General features: G+C 31.1%; 1 protein-coding gene and 1 pseudogene across 1 annotated transcript; one reads left to right on the top strand and one right to left on the bottom strand.

The window, feature by feature from the left end:
- The first annotated feature begins 44 nt into the window (after positions 1 to 44).
- LOC114423061 lies at positions 45 to 1,047 on the top strand. Its single transcript, XM_028389669.1, has one exon. The coding sequence runs from the start codon at positions 131 to 133 to the stop codon at positions 872 to 874; it is 744 nt and encodes a 247-aa protein (XP_028245470.1). The 5' UTR covers positions 45 to 130; the 3' UTR covers positions 875 to 1,047.
- A 4,906-nt stretch (positions 1,048 to 5,953) lies between these two features.
- Positions 5,954 to 8,768, bottom strand: LOC114422939 (annotated as a pseudogene).
- Positions 8,769 to 18,569: the final 9,801 nt, after the last annotated feature.

The raw sequence follows: 18,569 nt of genomic DNA, 5'->3' as shown, positions 1-18,569 counted from the left end.
ATATGGTCATCATACATGGTATATATATTCTAGTTATCTACATGGACTAGGTAAATCACTTCACAGAGGTTATCTGAGTCAAAAAAAAAAAAAAGGTTTTCTTTTCTGCTGATTTTCCTCTTCAGCCGCCATGGATGCGGAGGCTGTCTTGAACCTCTTTGATTCTTGCTGGTTTGAGGTTAACATTTTAAGGACAAATTCAAGTCCTCACACATCAATTACAAGTTATACAGAAAATTTAGATCATGTGTTAAAAGAAGAAAAAGAACCAAAGCTACCCTTGATCCGAACCAGCCACACCAGATCCATGAGTGACCAATTATCCATGACAACAACAAGCTTCAACCAAGATTCTCTTTCACCTGACTCAGTGCTTCTTCTCCATCCAAAGCTCCAAACCATTCTCTCAGGAAAAGAAGCCACTGACTCAGAACCTGATGAGAACCCAAGAACGCAGGTTAGGCCTCATCCTGAGGTGTTGTGTCCTAAGAAGAACAAAAAAATCTCAAGCAGTAGAACTAGGAAGAGGAGGGAGAGCAAGAGTTTGTCAGACCTTGAATTTGAGGAGCTTAAAGGGTTCATGGATCTGGGTTTTGTTTTCTCAGAGGAGGATAAAGACTCAAGCTTGGCTTCAATTATTCCTGGGTTGCAAAGGCTACGGAAGAAGGAAGAGGAAGAAGAAGAAAATGAAGATTGTGATGAGATAAGTGTTCCAAGGCCTTACCTTTCTGAAGCATGGGAGGTTCAGGAATATGATAGGAGAAAAAAAGAGAACTCTTTGGTGAATTGGAAAATGCCTGCTATCAACAATGAAACTGACATGAAAGAAAGTCTTAGATGGTGGGCTCATACTGTTGCTTCCACTGTCAGATGATGATGCACTTGTTCATAATCCAAAAATTTTCTTCTTTTTTCTTTTGTTTCGTATATACATTTTTCTTGTTCTTTTTTTAATTTTTTTTTTCTGGAATCTGGCATTCCACAAATTTGTCACCTGTAATTTTAGACTAAACAAAAGAAGAAATTTCACTCTGCATTTCAGATTTATTGGCTCAATGTGTACTTATGTAGGTCCTGGGACAAATTCTGTTTTGGTGCTCATGGCAGGTTCTGAATATTTCTGCTTCTTAGATGTTGGGTTGATTGTGAACAAACTTTGTTTGTCTTGCTTGTTTGGCTAAGGAATTTGCATTGCAATGGATAGGTAATTAGGTATCAAACTCAGAAAATAGAGTTTTGCAGAATTAATTAGATGATGAATTCAGTTCATAAGAACATACTAGTTATTGGCTGAACCGTAATGGGGAATTAAAGAGACTAGCAGCACTTTAAATATCAGAAGCATTTGATTGTTTCTGTGATATCACAGTTTTTGCGCAGCTGATACACTGATGATCCTTTATTCCCTCAACCATCCAAATATATGGCAAAACCTGTTGTACTATCGAAAACATGCGTAGACCGAATCTAAAAAATAACTAAAAAATATTTTTTTAAAATTCTTGAATATATTACTTTTATCAATCTGTTTTTTTTTTTTTTTAGGAATGAGTTGGATGATTCATTCCTTCAAAGTAGGCAAAGCACGAACATAAGAATGTGTTTGGATGCTTGCTTAACAAAATTCATTTTGAATAGAATTAATTTTGTAAGGTTAAAGGTTGATTTTGAAGTGATATAATTTGATGTTGGGATGTTTTATTATAAAATTAAATTAAAAATAAAATTGAATATAAAATTTTGTATCAAACACATAAATCACTCAAAATTATTTAAATCTATAATTAATTTTGAATTATTCTCAACGCGTAATTAAATATATAAAAATATTTTCAAAATCAATTTTTCAACATCAAGTCAAACATTCATGAAATCAATCTTTTGATCCAACATCAAAATCAATTGTGAATTGTGATGAAACAAACTTTGTTTTCATATATTTGACAAATATATCACATTAATTTTAAGGATAAAATGCATTTTAGTTCTTTTAATTTTCAATCAAAATTGATCTTAGTTAATTCTTATTTACAAAAAGTTTATGATTTTGATAATTATCTTTTTAATAATGGATGAATTTCTGCTCTTGCCTTACTATCTTAAGTTCTATAAAGAGGGACGAAATTCATCAATTATAATTAGAGTTAGATATTATTCTTAGAATATAAGAATCTAGATTAAATATGAAAAAAAATTGAAAGACTTAAAATATATTTTATCCTAAATGAAATATACATGAATAAATATGAAATTATTTAAAATATAATAAATATTAAATATATTTGATAAAAATTAATATAATAATAAGTATTTAGTATAAATTATCTAGTAGAAAATATTTAATAATATATAATGAGTTTAATATATGCATGTGTAATTTAAATTTCTCATGTGGCCAATGGCATGACATTTATATGTGGGCCTACGAGTAGGAGAGATGCACATGGAAAATGTTGAGTGATCAGTAAAGATGCAAAATTTGCAAGTATTATTAGCTATTCAGCTTTGTGTGGTTTTTTCTGTTTTCCCCCCTTATAATAAGTTAATAGCATGTCCCCTGTTCTACTTTATCATATTCTGCCATGTCATGTTTATTTTCTTATCATGTGCTCTTTTTTAATCTTTAATCAATAATAATAGAGAAGAGTGACATGTATCTAACGGTCTAAATCTCACACGTGAACCCTTTCACACACAAAACTTCTAACACGTGAACATCCCTTGTCTTTTGTTATTTGTTTTTTCCAACTACAATATCTGAAAACCGTAGCTAGAATTATACAAATATAGTATTTAAAATAAAATAATTATCTTTTATAGATTTCCTCTTCAAAATAAAAGCTTTCGTTGCTCGTAGACATTTAAGAGTTAATATTCGTCTTATATAATTATTTCTTTACAATAAAAAAATCGCGGTTTTTTTTTTTTTGTCATTTCTCGGTTCTTTAATTATACGTGTCATTGAACGAGTAAACAAATTTTCAGGTTTTAATTTTGATGGGAAGAAATTAACTCTCTCGTACTTATTTAATTATCAACTAGAGTGAGTTTGCAATTATGCTTTTAGCAACATCAATGCTGTTAATGCCGTTTTATTTGATAAAATGTCTAAATAATAAGCAAATAAATATAATGCATAAAGTGTCAAGAGAGATGATAAGCATACATGAGCATTGAAACGCAAAGAATATTAAAATAAACCTGAATTGTCCGTTTATTCAAATACATAAGTTGCTGATGAAGTTACGAACCATCGGTAACAAGCTATGACTATGCACTAATATGGCTTCTGTACAAGGGATGTATTGGATTAAGTTTTAAAGAATTTTAAAAGATTTTTTTTTTCATGAAAAAAATCTTGTGATATAAATTAGGATTTTTAAATAGTATAAATAAAGTTCAATAGGAATTTTAAAAGATTTTATATAAATAAGTCTTGTGATATTTAATTAAGACTATTAAAATTTTTTTAGGAGTATAATAAAATCCATTAGTATTTAATTAAAATTTTTCACTTAAAAAAAATCATGATAATAAAAAATATATAAATTTTGATGAATTATTTTTTAGTGTAAATTTTAATAGATTTGATGACTTTTTAGTAAAAAAATATAAATACCACACTCATCATACAATTTCATTAAAATCCTCAACATCTTTTAAACACTTTTTTCTTTCTCTATTTCTGCTTGTCGTTAATTTTTTTTTCCCCTATCATGCATACATAATTTCTTTTCTCTTCGTTAAAGCCTATATAATTTCTTTTTCTCTTACTTACTGTTGGTGTCGTGCTGAATCTTTGAAGCAAGTATGTTGTAGGTGCTGGATCAGGGATAGTTGTTAGAATACCTCACAGTGAGACATTGTTGTTTTGGTTTTGTTTGTAATCTTTAATGTTCGATTCTTTATGCTCTTTTGGTTTTGGATTTGTTAGATGGTTTTGTGGAGGGTCTGGTTAGCTGTCTCTCGTAAGCTTTCAATATGTATTGTTTTCTGTTCAAGCTAAACATGCCTTTAATTTCTTATCAATTCAATTGCATCATGAAAGGCACTTTTCCTTACATTCGGTGTCAAATTGTATCAGACTATGGAAAGCAACTCAAGCATGTTTTGGATCCAATTTTTTCCCTTTGGAAACAATTACTTTATTTTTTTTGTTTGATCCTTACAAAAATATGGTACCAGGGGTATAGGCACTGTGGTGTGCCATATTTTCCTGGCTTTTTTTGGGTCTTTAATTAGATGTTATCTTGTAATTTTTTGTTTGGTTGAACATATTTTGTTTAAGAGCAAAAACTTGAAGATAACTACTAAAATGTTTGAATTTCTTTTATTGATTTTTCTTTTCTTTTTATAAATTTTACCATTCTGTTATTATCTTTTGCATTAACTATTATAATTTTTAAATATTTTCTAAAAATTCATAAAATCCTATAAATCTTATAAATTTGTAAAATTCTTTCAATTTTTTTTAATTTCTTAAGATATTAAAATCCAAATTATAAATTTTTAATCATAAAAGTCTTTGAAAAATTAATTTTAGCATTTAGCATGGTTTAAAATTCCTACATATTTCTTAAAATTAGAATACTTCATTTATAAAATTAATATACAAAAAACAATATTAAACTGCTTTAAATATGTTTTGAAATTAAAAATGCAAAAAAGTTCAATTCAGAAAAGATGACAATAATTAAATATGCAAATTACTGCAACCCTTTTCTGATTTTGCAGATCGGGACTAGCTTAGAAAGAGCCTAGGATATTTAGCCAAATAATACTAAATATCTCTATTGGAAAGAATTCAATGTAAGAAAAATTAACACGAAGATCCGTCTCAATAAACAAAATGTCATACATAGGCAGGAAAAGATGATGGCCAATGTTTGAATAAACAGAAGTCAATTATGATTTGTGATTGGTTGGCTTTTCTATTTTACTGATGTAAAGTTAATTTTGTATCAGCCATATAAATAAGATTGTACACTCATATTCTGATTAAGCAAAAATAAAAAGGTAGGTAGTTCTTCTTCTTCTTCTTTACTCTGGGTTTCATCTTTAACAGTAATAGTAGTAAACTTCAATTTGATCTTATCAATTAATCTCCCCCTTCTACAAAAGAGATGCTAAAACAAATAGAAACCTCTACTTAGACCTTGGGTTGACAACATGCATGCATGTTGTCCCCATAAACTGTCTTAATCAGTAATTTTATTTGTGGGCGGGACTGCAATATAGCCAAGCAACGATATTTGGCGGTTAAGAGCAGAAATTGCAGGGTTAACAATATGTGCAGCAGCCAGTACAATCTAACAGATATCAGAATCATCACCAGCAATTTTGGCATCATAGTTAGCATATATAGGTTCATCTTTCAACTCACCAAGGGCACTTCTGAACGATCCAACTACCCCACCATAATTAAAGTTTGCACATTCATCAATGGCTGGAGAATATTTTTTGTCTTCACCAATCCCTTAAGAAAGTTTTGTCCTTTGCCTTGTTCAAGGCCAACTCCAGGACCGCCTTTGAAAATTCAACAATTTTTTTTGCAGACAGAATTCTAGGATCTGCTCTCAGAATGTTTGTGCAGTTGATCATCTGGTCTTGTTTGGTTTCATTGCAAAGTTGGCCAATCAGGTCGGACCATCACCAAGCAGCCCATGATCATGATGGGCAATTAACTCTAGCATTTGTTGGCAAAGAAGACTGATCAACGGGGATCACGCAAGGGATTAGCAATAAGGAATATAGTTATGAATAATTCATTTTGTGGTGGAGAGTTTTAGTCAAGAACACCTTGATTGTGGTGGGAGAGAGTGAATCAATCGTTGAAGGTGTTGTTGGGTTCTTTTATAGTGTTGCTCACATTACATAATTAATACATTATATTCCAACCAAAATTAAGCATTAAAATAAAATAAAAAATAATAATATAAGCATTAAAATAGTATTAGATTAATAAAGTGTGTGTAATATTAATTATATTATATTTAAACAGTATTAATGTATGATCATGGATCTAATACATATGGAAAGAAGCATTCCAAAGACAGACTTTAAGGCGTAGCTACAACTAGAACAATGCTCCATGTATGATCATGGATCCAAGAGCTCGTGGTAGGCGCTTGACAATGTCAGAACATAAAAAACCTATCAAGGTCAGGACTTCTACACATAATGATACAGCACTGTGAGCAAATCCTACACATGAACTTCATAAGTGTTACAACTGCATCTTCTCTTTCAAATTTCCAAGTGGGCCAAAGCTTTTTTCTTGTACTTCCTGCTTGCTACAATTGCAATTGCCAGTGTTAAAGTTTTGACCACATTTCAGGCACATGCCCTTGCACCCAGGACCATATACTGAGTTCATTGTAATCTCAAGATGCACCCTGTCCCTTATGTTCTTCGAAATGTCTATTTGTTTCTGTTCTGGAGGAAAATATAGTTGATCATCCATGTCAATAAGTGCATCGTCGTCATCATCCTCACCACTGTTTCCAGAGGTTGTAAGTTTGTCTTCCCCAAATATAACACCCTTGTCAATAGTCTCTGGTTCTTCAAGGGGTTTGTCAGTGAGTAAAAGTGAGAACTCAGAGAATATGCTCTCAGCAGATGGCGCACAATACCTTCAAAAGAAAATCACATTGAAACATGTTGTGGAAATAATAAATTATGGAATGTGGCAGGGGCATACTTCGTATATTTTATTTATTTTTAATATTTTCAGATGGAGTCAACAATAAGAAGTACTTGACTGAAACTGCTATATTTGCACTATTGGCTACCTCATAAAATGATGAAACATTAAAATAATTATGCAGGAAGATATTCGATAACTCAGTCAGGTGAATAAGTATGCAACGGTACTTGCGATGCTTAGCATCCAGATACCTGAAGGGAATTAACCCATTAGCAGCTATTGTAAACTTACAATACATCATATTATTTCAACTACCCCAAGAATCTTCCATGTTATTACACCTAAATTCTTATGGAGCATTGGTGTAAGATTTAATAAATTGAGATGAATAATGCAATACAATTATGTAACAAGCAATTGTTGTTCAAAAAACAAACCAATCATAGCAGATCAGTTCATAATTAGGTGACACAGGTCAACCAAAAGTGCAAAGAATATCAACAGCTATTATAAATATGCTACTTTTAGGGTGCAGGGAGAGGGGGTGACAACATTGGGAAGAAAGCACTTGTATAGAATTAGAAATAGAAGGTACTGGACTAAGCATATAAATCTAGTTACACCACATCATGGAGGCAGATGTGCCAGAACTTCATGGTAAATAATAGTAGAGTTCAATGAAGAGAATAGAAGGTACAACAAAAAGTTCTAAGCTAAGTTCAATCACAAGTTGAGTGCAGTTATATTTCAGTGGAGTGTAATTTTCTGTGAAATCATTTTTGATCCTAGGAAGGTGAAGTGATAAGGAAGTTGGAGACCAATCAATTTCAGGATTTAAAGCTTCCATGCTTTTGCCAGTTATCTAAAAAGTTTCCTGAGGATGTACAATGTATGGCCATCCGAATTAAAAAATGATGCAGAAATGAGCAAAAACAATTTTGAACAGTGTTTTGGTGAAGAGTGAGTTGATGACTCATATCCACGCCAGCAAATTCTGTAACATCAATTTTTATCAAAGTAATTTAAATCTATTAGTTCTATGAAACTTCCACATCTGCCTCCGTAAGGTCTGTGAAGTAGAGTAAAATCAAGAAAGATGAATAAAAACTAAGAGATGATAAAGAAATTTAGAAAAGGCACTTGAAAGTAGACAATGTAAATTCATGAAGGCAGTACCTATTGCAAAGAAGAGTGATGACAGTTTTTATGATCCCATCAAGCCTCAATTTTTTCTTCTTGGTCACATCTATAGATATCTGAACAGGAGTGCCATTTGGAAAGTGGCTTTTGTAACACGCAATCCCATTGCAGCAGCCCTAGTTTTTGAGACATCACTTGAAAGCTTTGCTAGACCTAACCTCTCCAAGGTAGTGCAATACTCCAGATGTAAAATTGTCGCGTTTCTTTTGTATATAATTGCACCTTCTCAAGGAAACCCCATATCTTCAACTTCTTCTTCATCATCCCAGTCCAAAGACTCGTCATTAATCGACTCAAAATCGTCCCCCTTAGACCTAACTGCATACTTATGAAGAACATTTAGTTCATTTCTCAAGTAAGTCCTTATATGCCTTGATTTACAACCCAAGCCCACTCTATTTTGAAAAGGGGAGAAGAAATTAGAGGCAAACTTTTGGTGGGAATTAAAATTGTTAGTCTCCAATTGAGAAAAATGCAAAGGAGCTGCAGAGGATGAGGGGATTACAAGTGACATTTTTCAGGTTCCAGTGATGATGGGCAGACCTAAAGCATCAAAATTTGATTTGGAATTCTAGTTATGGTACAAAAAGCAATAGTTTTTTTTTCTTTCTTTCTATGGCAATTATGAATTGAAAAATGTGACTAAATCAGCAGCAATGACTATAAAACTATGCAGTATGGTCAGACAGTTGACATTGACAACAGGCACTGGATTCTGAAAGGAAGGCGAAAACAATTTCGGTGTGAGAAACGCTAATGAATAAAGGAACAGCATATTCCCAGTGAAAGCCTATATTTAATTAGAATAATGCAACGCATGATTAAACAGAGATAGAGATGGAAGCAAAATGAAAATGAAGTTGGATAGCCAAGTTTGTAGAGAGAGAGAGAGAGAGAGAGAGAGAGAGAGAGAGAGAGAGAGGACTTACAGTCTTACAGAGAGTGAAGGAGAAGAGAGGAGGATGGAGGGAAGTGTGGCAAGAAGAGGAAAGAGATAAGTCGGCTTACAACGCAGATTCATTTGTATCGCTCAGGACCCATGAATCGTGCACTAAATTAGTGATTTATTTATTTATTATTAAAAATTAACCTTTAAAAATATTTGTAATACTTTTATGATTATTTAAATATTTTATTTTAAAAACCCACTTTAAAAAGAGGACAATTTACGTATCTATTTTATTTTTTCTACTAGTAGAATATGTTTGGAGGGATGGCTCAAAATAATCCGTGAGTCAGCCAAAACCTTTTCTTTCTTAATTTTTCTTACTTTGAAAATAGTTTCAAAACCTTCAAAATAATTTTGCATATTTTAATATCTTATACCAATGAATGGATTATTTTGTTCATTATTTCCCTTCAATTAATATAGATTTTTTTTTATCACCATCATATTGATATAAAATATCTATTAATTTTATTGATGATTAATAAAAAATCTAATTGATCATTTTTTTAATTATATTTTTTAAATTAAAATAAAAATACAAGATTTTACTTAAAATGATTAAATTTAATATTACATAAATTAATGACTTATTAGTCAATTAATATAAATTTATAATTGAACAATAATATTAAACTATTTTAGATTGAACTGTAGACTCAATCTAATCAAGGGTTGAGTGAAGACAACACTAAATGATACATGTATTAGGAAATTCATCTTATCTCAAACTCTTACAAATATCACTATAATGAAAAACATTTATTACATATGTTCACCGTAGTAAAATCGCTACTAGATTAAACATTGAATTACCTTATGCAAGTGTTCATACCCTAATCATGGTGTCTTAGCCTTTTGGCAAAGGATTATACTATCATTTAGTGACCTCAATCCATTTGAAGTGCACTTCAATCAACACTTTTACTAAGTTCCATCAAAGTTAGCAGTCTTATCTCAAACACATCGATCATTGACATACGTGGAAATTGGAAAAATCCAATTTCCACCTTAATATTGTAACAACAAACATCAAATGACACAAGCAGAGACTACCCTAGATACCCATTTGAGGGAGGTCAATTCACCTCACAATCCCCATTCAACCCTTTTTCATCTCAACCCCTTCCACATGTTAGCTAGCTTACACATACTAGCAACTGGGAAGAGTTCGTACATCAACTTTATGAGCAAATTGTTGCATATATTTGTTTTTCTACTGTCTCAAACTATCTTTATTTTGTTTTTATCTGTATATTTGATCTTCTTAACAAATTTACTTTCAATCTATCATCTTTTATTTTTATATTTAAATTAAATTTCAATATATTTTTTAAAAAAATTATCAATAAATAAAATAATTATTTATCCTTTGAGTTAAACTACTAGTTTAACACAAACTAAAATACTCGAACAATAATTCCAAAAAAAAAAAAACTCAAACAAACGTATAACATGCGACGAAGGGAATAATCACTGTGAACATCGACTCAATTACATGTTTTCCTTAACCTGTTAGCAAATTGACTAAACCTTGATATCATAACTAGAATAAATAATAAAATATATAGAGTTAATATATAACGCTAAAGTTGAGCTAGATCTTGAAACAGAGAGAAGCACACAGCTGGCATCATATTTAATTGGGCTAGCTCATTTTCGATAATTTTCTGTTTAGATATGGAAACTGCAGGTTGCTGTTATAATGGTTCATTGAACATGTTATAGTAACGCCCCGGTGCCCACTGTGTTACCGCTGGTTTCCTTACTAGACTAAACTGTCCCCGTGAATTCTTCACAAATACAGTTCAGACCCAAGGGCATTTTGGTCCTCTTGAAAAACACGCAACGAGGATGTTGCACTTATCATCTCATGCTTTTGGCCTTTTTCAAATAGCGTACGTCCAAATTGAAACTCTGCAAAAGAATATAGGTTCCCGCATTTACTACACAAGCTTCCTCGTTTATTGTATAAACTAGTTCACATGTTACATAGTCTTGGTCCTGTTCACTGTTCACATTTCTGGTCATCATAGAGTCATTCATGGATTTGTCACGGGTTGCACAAAGCCTTGACACTCTCTGGTTCTACACCAACATCTTGACCTGTAGAGATCAGCCTGAACCCGAAGCCTCATTGATTGATCAATTTGCACCTTTAGTCCATTTCAAAGAGTGTCCCAAGAGAGATTTGCTGAAACCCATTACCCCATTGCAACATGAGTCTCAGAATGTGGAGAATTCGAGTCCAAGATGTCACAAATTTGAAGAAGTGAAGGCCATGGTACCAACAAGTAAGGAAACAAAGAAGAGAGAGAGGAGAAAAAGAAGGAAGTGGCACAAATTGGGGATATATGGAACCAATGTGGTTCATGGAGGGCCTGATTTGAGGTTTGATTATTTTGATATGTTTAAGGAGGAGTCACGGGAATATCAGATTCAGTGGCAAACTAAGATGCCTCCGTTTGATGATGTTGTGGCAATGAAACAACATCTCAAGTCATGGGCTTATGCAGTTGCGTGCACTGTCAGATAAAAACAACCTTTGTGACAAGGTGAAAACTTTAGCTATGTAGTTTAACTTGTTCACCATTTGCATTGTGAAATTCTCACTTGGCCTCGGTGATAACGCGGTTGGTTTCTGGGTCATTGGTTTGAGAGTCTATGAGGGGATGATAACGGTTACATAATTAATGTATTTCTCTCTGTTCCGTATCGGTGGTGGTGCCCCAGCTGTAGTAGTTAGTGTCTTTTTTTTCTGTGGTTATGGTAAATGGTAATGATATGCATGAATTTCAGCTGTGTCATTAATACTATTAGTGCTGTTTCACTTGTTCCTGGTTCTGTAATATAAATACTCGTGTTTTTTATTTTTTAACCCAACCTTACTGGACTAGAGCCAGAGTGATTCACAGCTTGTGTTTTTAGAAAAAACACAAAGCTGGAGCTTCACACCTTGGATGATAAGAAACCGGCTCTTTTGTCTTCGTACTCTCATTAGTCCTTGGCAATTAAATATGTTACTATTAATCGTTTAATCCTACATGAGAGACTCTTAACAAAATTGGTTTAGACTTAAACAAGGTACTAATATACAGGAAATGTATCTAGTAAAAGTCTTGTCTAAATATTTCAATAAGTTTTTGATGAAGTATTTATAATTTTCAATGAAGGATTTATAATAATATTATATGTCATAAGTATATTGAACACAATATAATAATAAAAAAAATATGAGGATAGATTGAGAGTAACTCTTTTAGAGTTGGTTTTGAAATAACTTGTCCCTCATCATAATTTATAATAATGTATAGTATTTATATATTATAATGATAATCTTGCATACTAAATTACTTCATTTATTTTTATTTATTAGACTTAAGTTTAAAATAATATTTTTTTAATAAAACTCAACTTATTATAATATTTCATCTATTAATTATTTTTAGATTAAAAATATTCGTCGTTAAAAGAAGAAAGAGAAAAAAATATTAATGATAATTTTGAAAAAAATTATAAATAAAAAATAAATTTATTGTTATCAATTAAATTAATCATTTTTTTAATATTGATAAATTAAATAACAGAAAAAATATTGTTGTACATTAAATACTAATATTAATGTGACAAATAATTAAAAAAAAATATTCTAGTTGTATCCTCCAGTCGATCATAGGCCAACATCATAGCAGCCCACTGGGTTGCACGATCGACTTGGCCCAAGACGACAAACTCATGCCTTAATTAACATCATAAAAAATGATGCCAAGATTAAAGGATTTTTTTGAGTAGGAAAACAGAAAAATAAAAAACACAAGAAAACTACTCCCTAAGGAAAGAGGTCCCAGAACCAGAAGCATCAGCAAACACAGCGTGCTTTAACTGGGGAGCACAAAGCTGAAAAATAATCAGTTGATCATTTGATGAGGCTCCATTCTTGGATAACCAGATTAAAGTAGATTTTAGTTTTACAAATATTGTCAAATTTTATATTTATGATGACCCCAGTGATATTAGAAAATTGTTCTTAAATTAATGTGTGTATATATATATATATATTTAAATTTATCTATTCATAGTTTCAAATAGTTCTTTTATTTATTTCCTACTGATGATAAAAATTATAAGAAAATAGAAAAAAATAGCACAAAATAAGGTAAATTAAAGGTAATAATGGATCAAAAAATAAAATATTCATTCATCATTTAATCAAATATTAAATTTTATTGTATTATAACCATAATACTAAATCATACATAATTATATCCATACGTTAATATTCATTAAAAAAAACTATACATTGATAATTTTAATATTTTAAAATATATTAAATATTTTAGAAACAACATATTTTTTATTATAATTTAAAAGTTTTGTGTATGGATAAAAAAAAGAAAATATATATAGAGTAAAAATGAAAACCAGATTTATTTATAAGTATTATGCATTTACAAATATTTAAATTATTTAAAAATTTATTACGTATGATCATATCGTAGAGTCACAATTTAACATTTGAATTGATAAAATTGACTATTTGTAAAAATTGTAAATTTGTCAAGACTTATATTTCCTGTGTTGATGTGTATTCATTGCACTTTTTGGCATGTTCTTTTGTGTCCAGATCTCGAGAGCAGAAGATACCGGTCTTTGAACTAAATAAATGCTTAATTCAAGCTCAAAAAATTTGGCAGGGGAAGAGTTGCAGATTGACAAAACATGGTTGCAGTAAATGATGGTCCCAATTTTGAATTGCCACAAAATTTTTCATGTGTGGTGGTGGTTCCAATCACATGCCACGTATCATGGAGCCTTTTTCATTTGAAGATGTGTGTGAAGCAGGTCCAGGTGCTGGTGCATATGGACTTCTTGGTGCACTCAAGACCAGACTATTTGATGAGAAAAGAGATTTCATGAAATTAAATTTGAAGTTTTCCCTCACAATCACATGCACGCAATAACATTAATTATTGCTGGAGTCAGCTAGCTCAGAACAAAATTGTCAACCCCCACCAATTACAATTGTGAATTGGTCCAACGACATAATAGCATATGATTTGTAATTAGGTTCATGAAAGTAACTTGTTTGCCCCTTCAAATGCAACCATTTCTTCTACATATATGGCCACTTTCTGGGGTCACTCAGTCCATTATCGATACGACATTCTCAGATCATGCCACATGGGTGGACATGCAATGCAGTTGAGCAACAATGAGTTTGGTCCTATTGGGATCCTCTGCTCTATGTGCCCTCTGACCTTGTTTGATTGTTGTAAATGAGTCAGTGAAATAAATCTTAATTAGTCTAATTCTTAATACTACTAGTCTACCAATTTTTCTTTTAAATTGATGAGTTTATAGTAGACACTAGACAGTCCCGGTGTGATTGAATATTTCATCAATTTTCTTTGACGAGGGAAATGTAATGTTGAGTTTATTCCCTTCCTATGATATATATGTAACTGTAATTTTCATCATTTTGGTCTCTGTAATGCATTTTTTAATTCATATGTAATTTAGTTATCCAATTATCCCTGTTCTGGAGAGTAAAGCTCATTCTTGTGTCTTCCGGAGTCTTTTGTTGTGTATATGATTTCATTCCTCCAAAGTCTCTAATTTGTGTTTGGCTTAATCGCTTTTTTTTATTATTATTTATAATACTCGAATTTGTGACACTTGTTAAGGAATTTGAGCCTAGTTCACACCAACTATATGTTAATGCAATTGTGCGATTTTCATCCGATGTGAGTCTTACGTACTAGTTCAAATTGATTTCCTGCACTAGCTTTCACAAACTTTAGTTTTTGCTTCTTTCTGAATTTTATTGCTTTTGAAATGAGATGATTTTTTTTACAATTAACATATTGATCGATTCCCAAATCCCAATCAAACCAGCTAGTTTGAGTCATTTTTTAAAACATTGATCTATATTGAAGGCAAAATTTCAGTAACGATGTCTTTTTTGGATTATAGTTTAATAATAATAATAATAATATCAACGGGGAACAAAGTAAATAGTAAAATAAAAAAACATTCTCAAATAGTAAGATAGATCTAGATGATTCGTCCTCTTCCTGCATTTTGATATGGTCTAAATTGAAAGGCGAGGAAGCTTTTTTTAGATTATAAATTAATAAAAAAAGGTTATATCTATAACTTATAGCTACAATCTGTTTTAGTCTATCGTATCTAAAAAGTAAGTCTATATCTATAAAAAGTAATCTTTCGAAAAAATAAATAATTCTAAAATAATTTGCACAGGTTTTATTAACATATATCGTATAATACAAATGAAAGTATATTTTTAAAACATTAATTTTTAGCCTATAATTTAATCATAAAAATGCTGTAAAAAATTTAATAATAAAAATAATATATCTAATTATAATCACAATCTATTTTCCAATATTCTGCCTGCATATATATCTAATTAGCAAAATTGGTGATATTTTATATCATTATTATGTTAAAAAAAAACTTTTATATACACTACAAAGATATCTATAGACTTATGTTCGATAAGATTATTTTTTAATTTTTTTTAGTAGCTAAAAAATTTATTTAACCGTTCGATAAATTTTTTTTAATAACTTTTAGTATTTTTTGAAAAATATTACTTAAAGTAATATTTTTTGAAACATTAATTTTAATTTTTTATATGTTTTTTTATGTTTATTTTTAATATATATATAAAAAAATTATATTTTTTAAATAAATCATGATTTTATTTTATTTACATCATTTTATATTTTTCATTTACTTTAATATATAGTTTTACGGACACTTACAATTTAACAAGTTTTTCTATTTTGAATTATCAACTAATTTTCCAATTTTCATCTAATTTTGTCAAATATAATCAAAATATCACCCTATTTAATATATTTATAGCACAAAACAATAGTTTTTAGTAACCAGAAAAACGTGGAAAAAATCAATGGAGATCGAACAGAGTAAATATAGTAAAATGCAAACATTCTGAGATGATATGTCCTGCATTTGATATGATATGGTCTAAATAGAAGGAATTCCAGTACTGAGATGCCTAGATCGATGCCTGCTTTAATAGATATTCCAAAGCAGAAATTCCTAGTTTTAGACAAATTTCATGTCCGACAAGTCATTTAAATGCTGAAAATTATTTAACGGATAATCAAGCTTCATTCATTCACTGGAATTGTTGAGATACGATAAGATCTGGTAGGAAACCGGAAATACGGAAGGATGGAGATTTTGTAGGACAGTGCCCATATAATCTTTGGCTAATGGACAACAGATTTTGCATGTTGCATCCCATCATTTACCTTCATAGGGACGGATCTACGTCAGTAATTGGGGCTCCTATTTTTACATTTAATGTATATAATATTTTTAATTATCCTAATTATTTTATTTTCGGCTTTTATTGTAGAAATAAAAATATTTAATTATTTCTATAGTTTCATTGTGAAGATACTCTATTATTTGTTTTTTTAGATAAATAATGTTTTATTTTTTTATAGTCCTGTGGAAATATTTGAGTCACTATAAAAAAAATAAACTATTTGAGTATCATATATTTTTTTAATAATTTTTTATTACTATTTTAAGGGCTATAAATTATTGCATTTGCAATATTTATCTGACTTTATTTGTTCCCGGTCTTTTATTTATAATGATAATTTATATATACTAAGTTTGTTATCTTTGAACATAATTATCTTAAAAATTATGTTACCATTTTTTATCTGTTGATAGTGTAAAAGTTGCTGAGTTTCTACATTGATAGCAACCATTAAACCATTTGTCGTTGAAAGGTTGTCATTACTGTCAGGTGACAACAAGTTTAGATCAAATGAAAATCGAGGGATGCCATCATAACTCCATCAAAACAAAACTCCCAGTGGAGAAATCTTGCTAGAGTCGTCATGGCTATCGACAATGATGAATGTATTGTTGCGATTGTAGTGGACGGAGGTGACGGACATGGAGTGGTGGGTGTTGAATACGTGATCAATCTCTTGAAGGAGCCATAGACAATGTAGCTAGCTAGATTGGATGTTGAAGTTTACACAGATCAAGAGAAATTCGTTGTGGCCGTAGAGGGTCTTGATGTAGTTGCCTCCAGTGGTGTCCCATATACGGAGGGTACAATCATCAGAGTGGAGCAACTATATAGTGGGAGTCGAAGGACCAAGATAGTTTGGAGATGTCCTTAGAGTGGCCCATGAAATGGTGGAGGAGGGAAATGATGACAAAGGACCACAATTTCACATGTGAGGGACAGGGTTTTGTTGACGGAGGCCAACACTTTGGGGCTTCCATCATTGGAGAACTTCACACATGACACCACATTTTCATGCTAGGTTAGGGTTAAACCTACCACTAACTGGCGGAGCGACCACGACCTTTTGACGACCACAATGTTTCTTTGATGGATCTTTTTGTTGGTCAATGGTGGGGGAAGGGGCTGAGGAAGGAGTTAAGAGGTATAATTCAATGTGAAGGGTGTAGGATAAATCTAATGGTAAAAAAAGATGATTTATAGAACACCTATAATGGTGGTCACCACGGTAGCATTCGCCATAAAGATAGCACGTTTTATAGACAAACATAAAAAATTCTCTTAAAGTAATATAAACCTAAATATCTCAGACAAAAGTTTAAAACAATGATAAGATTCTTTTGTTTAGTTAGCTAGAGAAACTCTTTTAGGTCTTTTGAACTTACATTTTTTTTCTTGGATACATGATTTCTTTAGGCTAGGATAATTTTTCTTCTCTTCACAAAATCCTTTATTTAATAGTGATAGATGTAATTACATCCAACATTAATAAATAAGTGCTAATTAATTATATATCTCGCACATTTCCAACACCATTTCAATATCTGTCCACCCCACCCCCCCTCTTCTGAAAATGAATGCGGGGACTTCCAATTGATCAAAGATTCGATCAGTTCCCACAATTTGCAATGCACTAGAGATTTAATTGATTTTCCATTTAGCTCTAATATAAAAAGTTTTGAGGTATCAAAATTGAATCCTAATTATTTTTTGTAAAGAGAAGAATTTGAAGTTGTAATTGGAGTTAAGGTTAACTAATGTGACTTTTCATTTAAAATCAAGTACTGAAAGCCACCCATGATTAACACCACCAACATGACATTTGAATCCGAATGTATGCGAACTCCAAGTTCCAGGGCATATGCTGATCTACCTCATTTGCAAATTAAAGTTTACCATGGTTTTCGTCACTGTGATCTCTTTTTTTCTCTAAGATTTTGAAGTGACTAAATAGCTACGAGATGTGACATTTTCTTCAAGTTTTCAATGTTTTTGACGTGGAAGATTGATTAAAAAAGCATTAGATGCCATGTTTTTGCCACAGTTCCACCCAAAAGATGCCTGTCACTCAAAAAAAAAAGTTCAATTGCTGAAAAGGGTACTAGAACGTGAACAAAACATGAAGAACATTACCTGTTTCGGGTCTATATGAATTGTAAACATGAAACCAGTGGCCTAAATTAACCAATAATGCTTACATCAGGGCCATGATTCATGAACTAACCTAAAATCTTTTTAAACGATTCCCTAATAGTCTCCTTCTCTAGAACAGGATCAGATATCATAGTCCAAAGATCACATGTGTTTGATTTGGAACAGTAATGTTGCTTTCTTACCACTTATTCTGGAATAATATATATATATATATATATATATATATATATATATATATATATATATATATATATATAAAGCCACAGGTAGCCCTATGTTGCATTGCGAGCATTTGAACA

The sequence above is a fragment of the Glycine soja genome, chromosome 8 (assembly GCF_004193775.1).
Source record: "Glycine soja cultivar W05 chromosome 8, ASM419377v2, whole genome shotgun sequence".
NCBI lineage: Eukaryota > Viridiplantae > Streptophyta > Magnoliopsida > Fabales > Fabaceae > Glycine > Glycine soja.
The sequence above is the reverse complement of the archived record's forward strand: the minus strand, read 5'-3'. Positions and strand labels throughout refer to the sequence as shown.

Coding starts and splice junctions, on each gene's coding strand:
- LOC114423061 (XM_028389669.1), top strand. CDS start 131: ATGGATGCGGAGGCTGTCTTGAACCTCTTTGATTCTTGCTGGTTTGAG.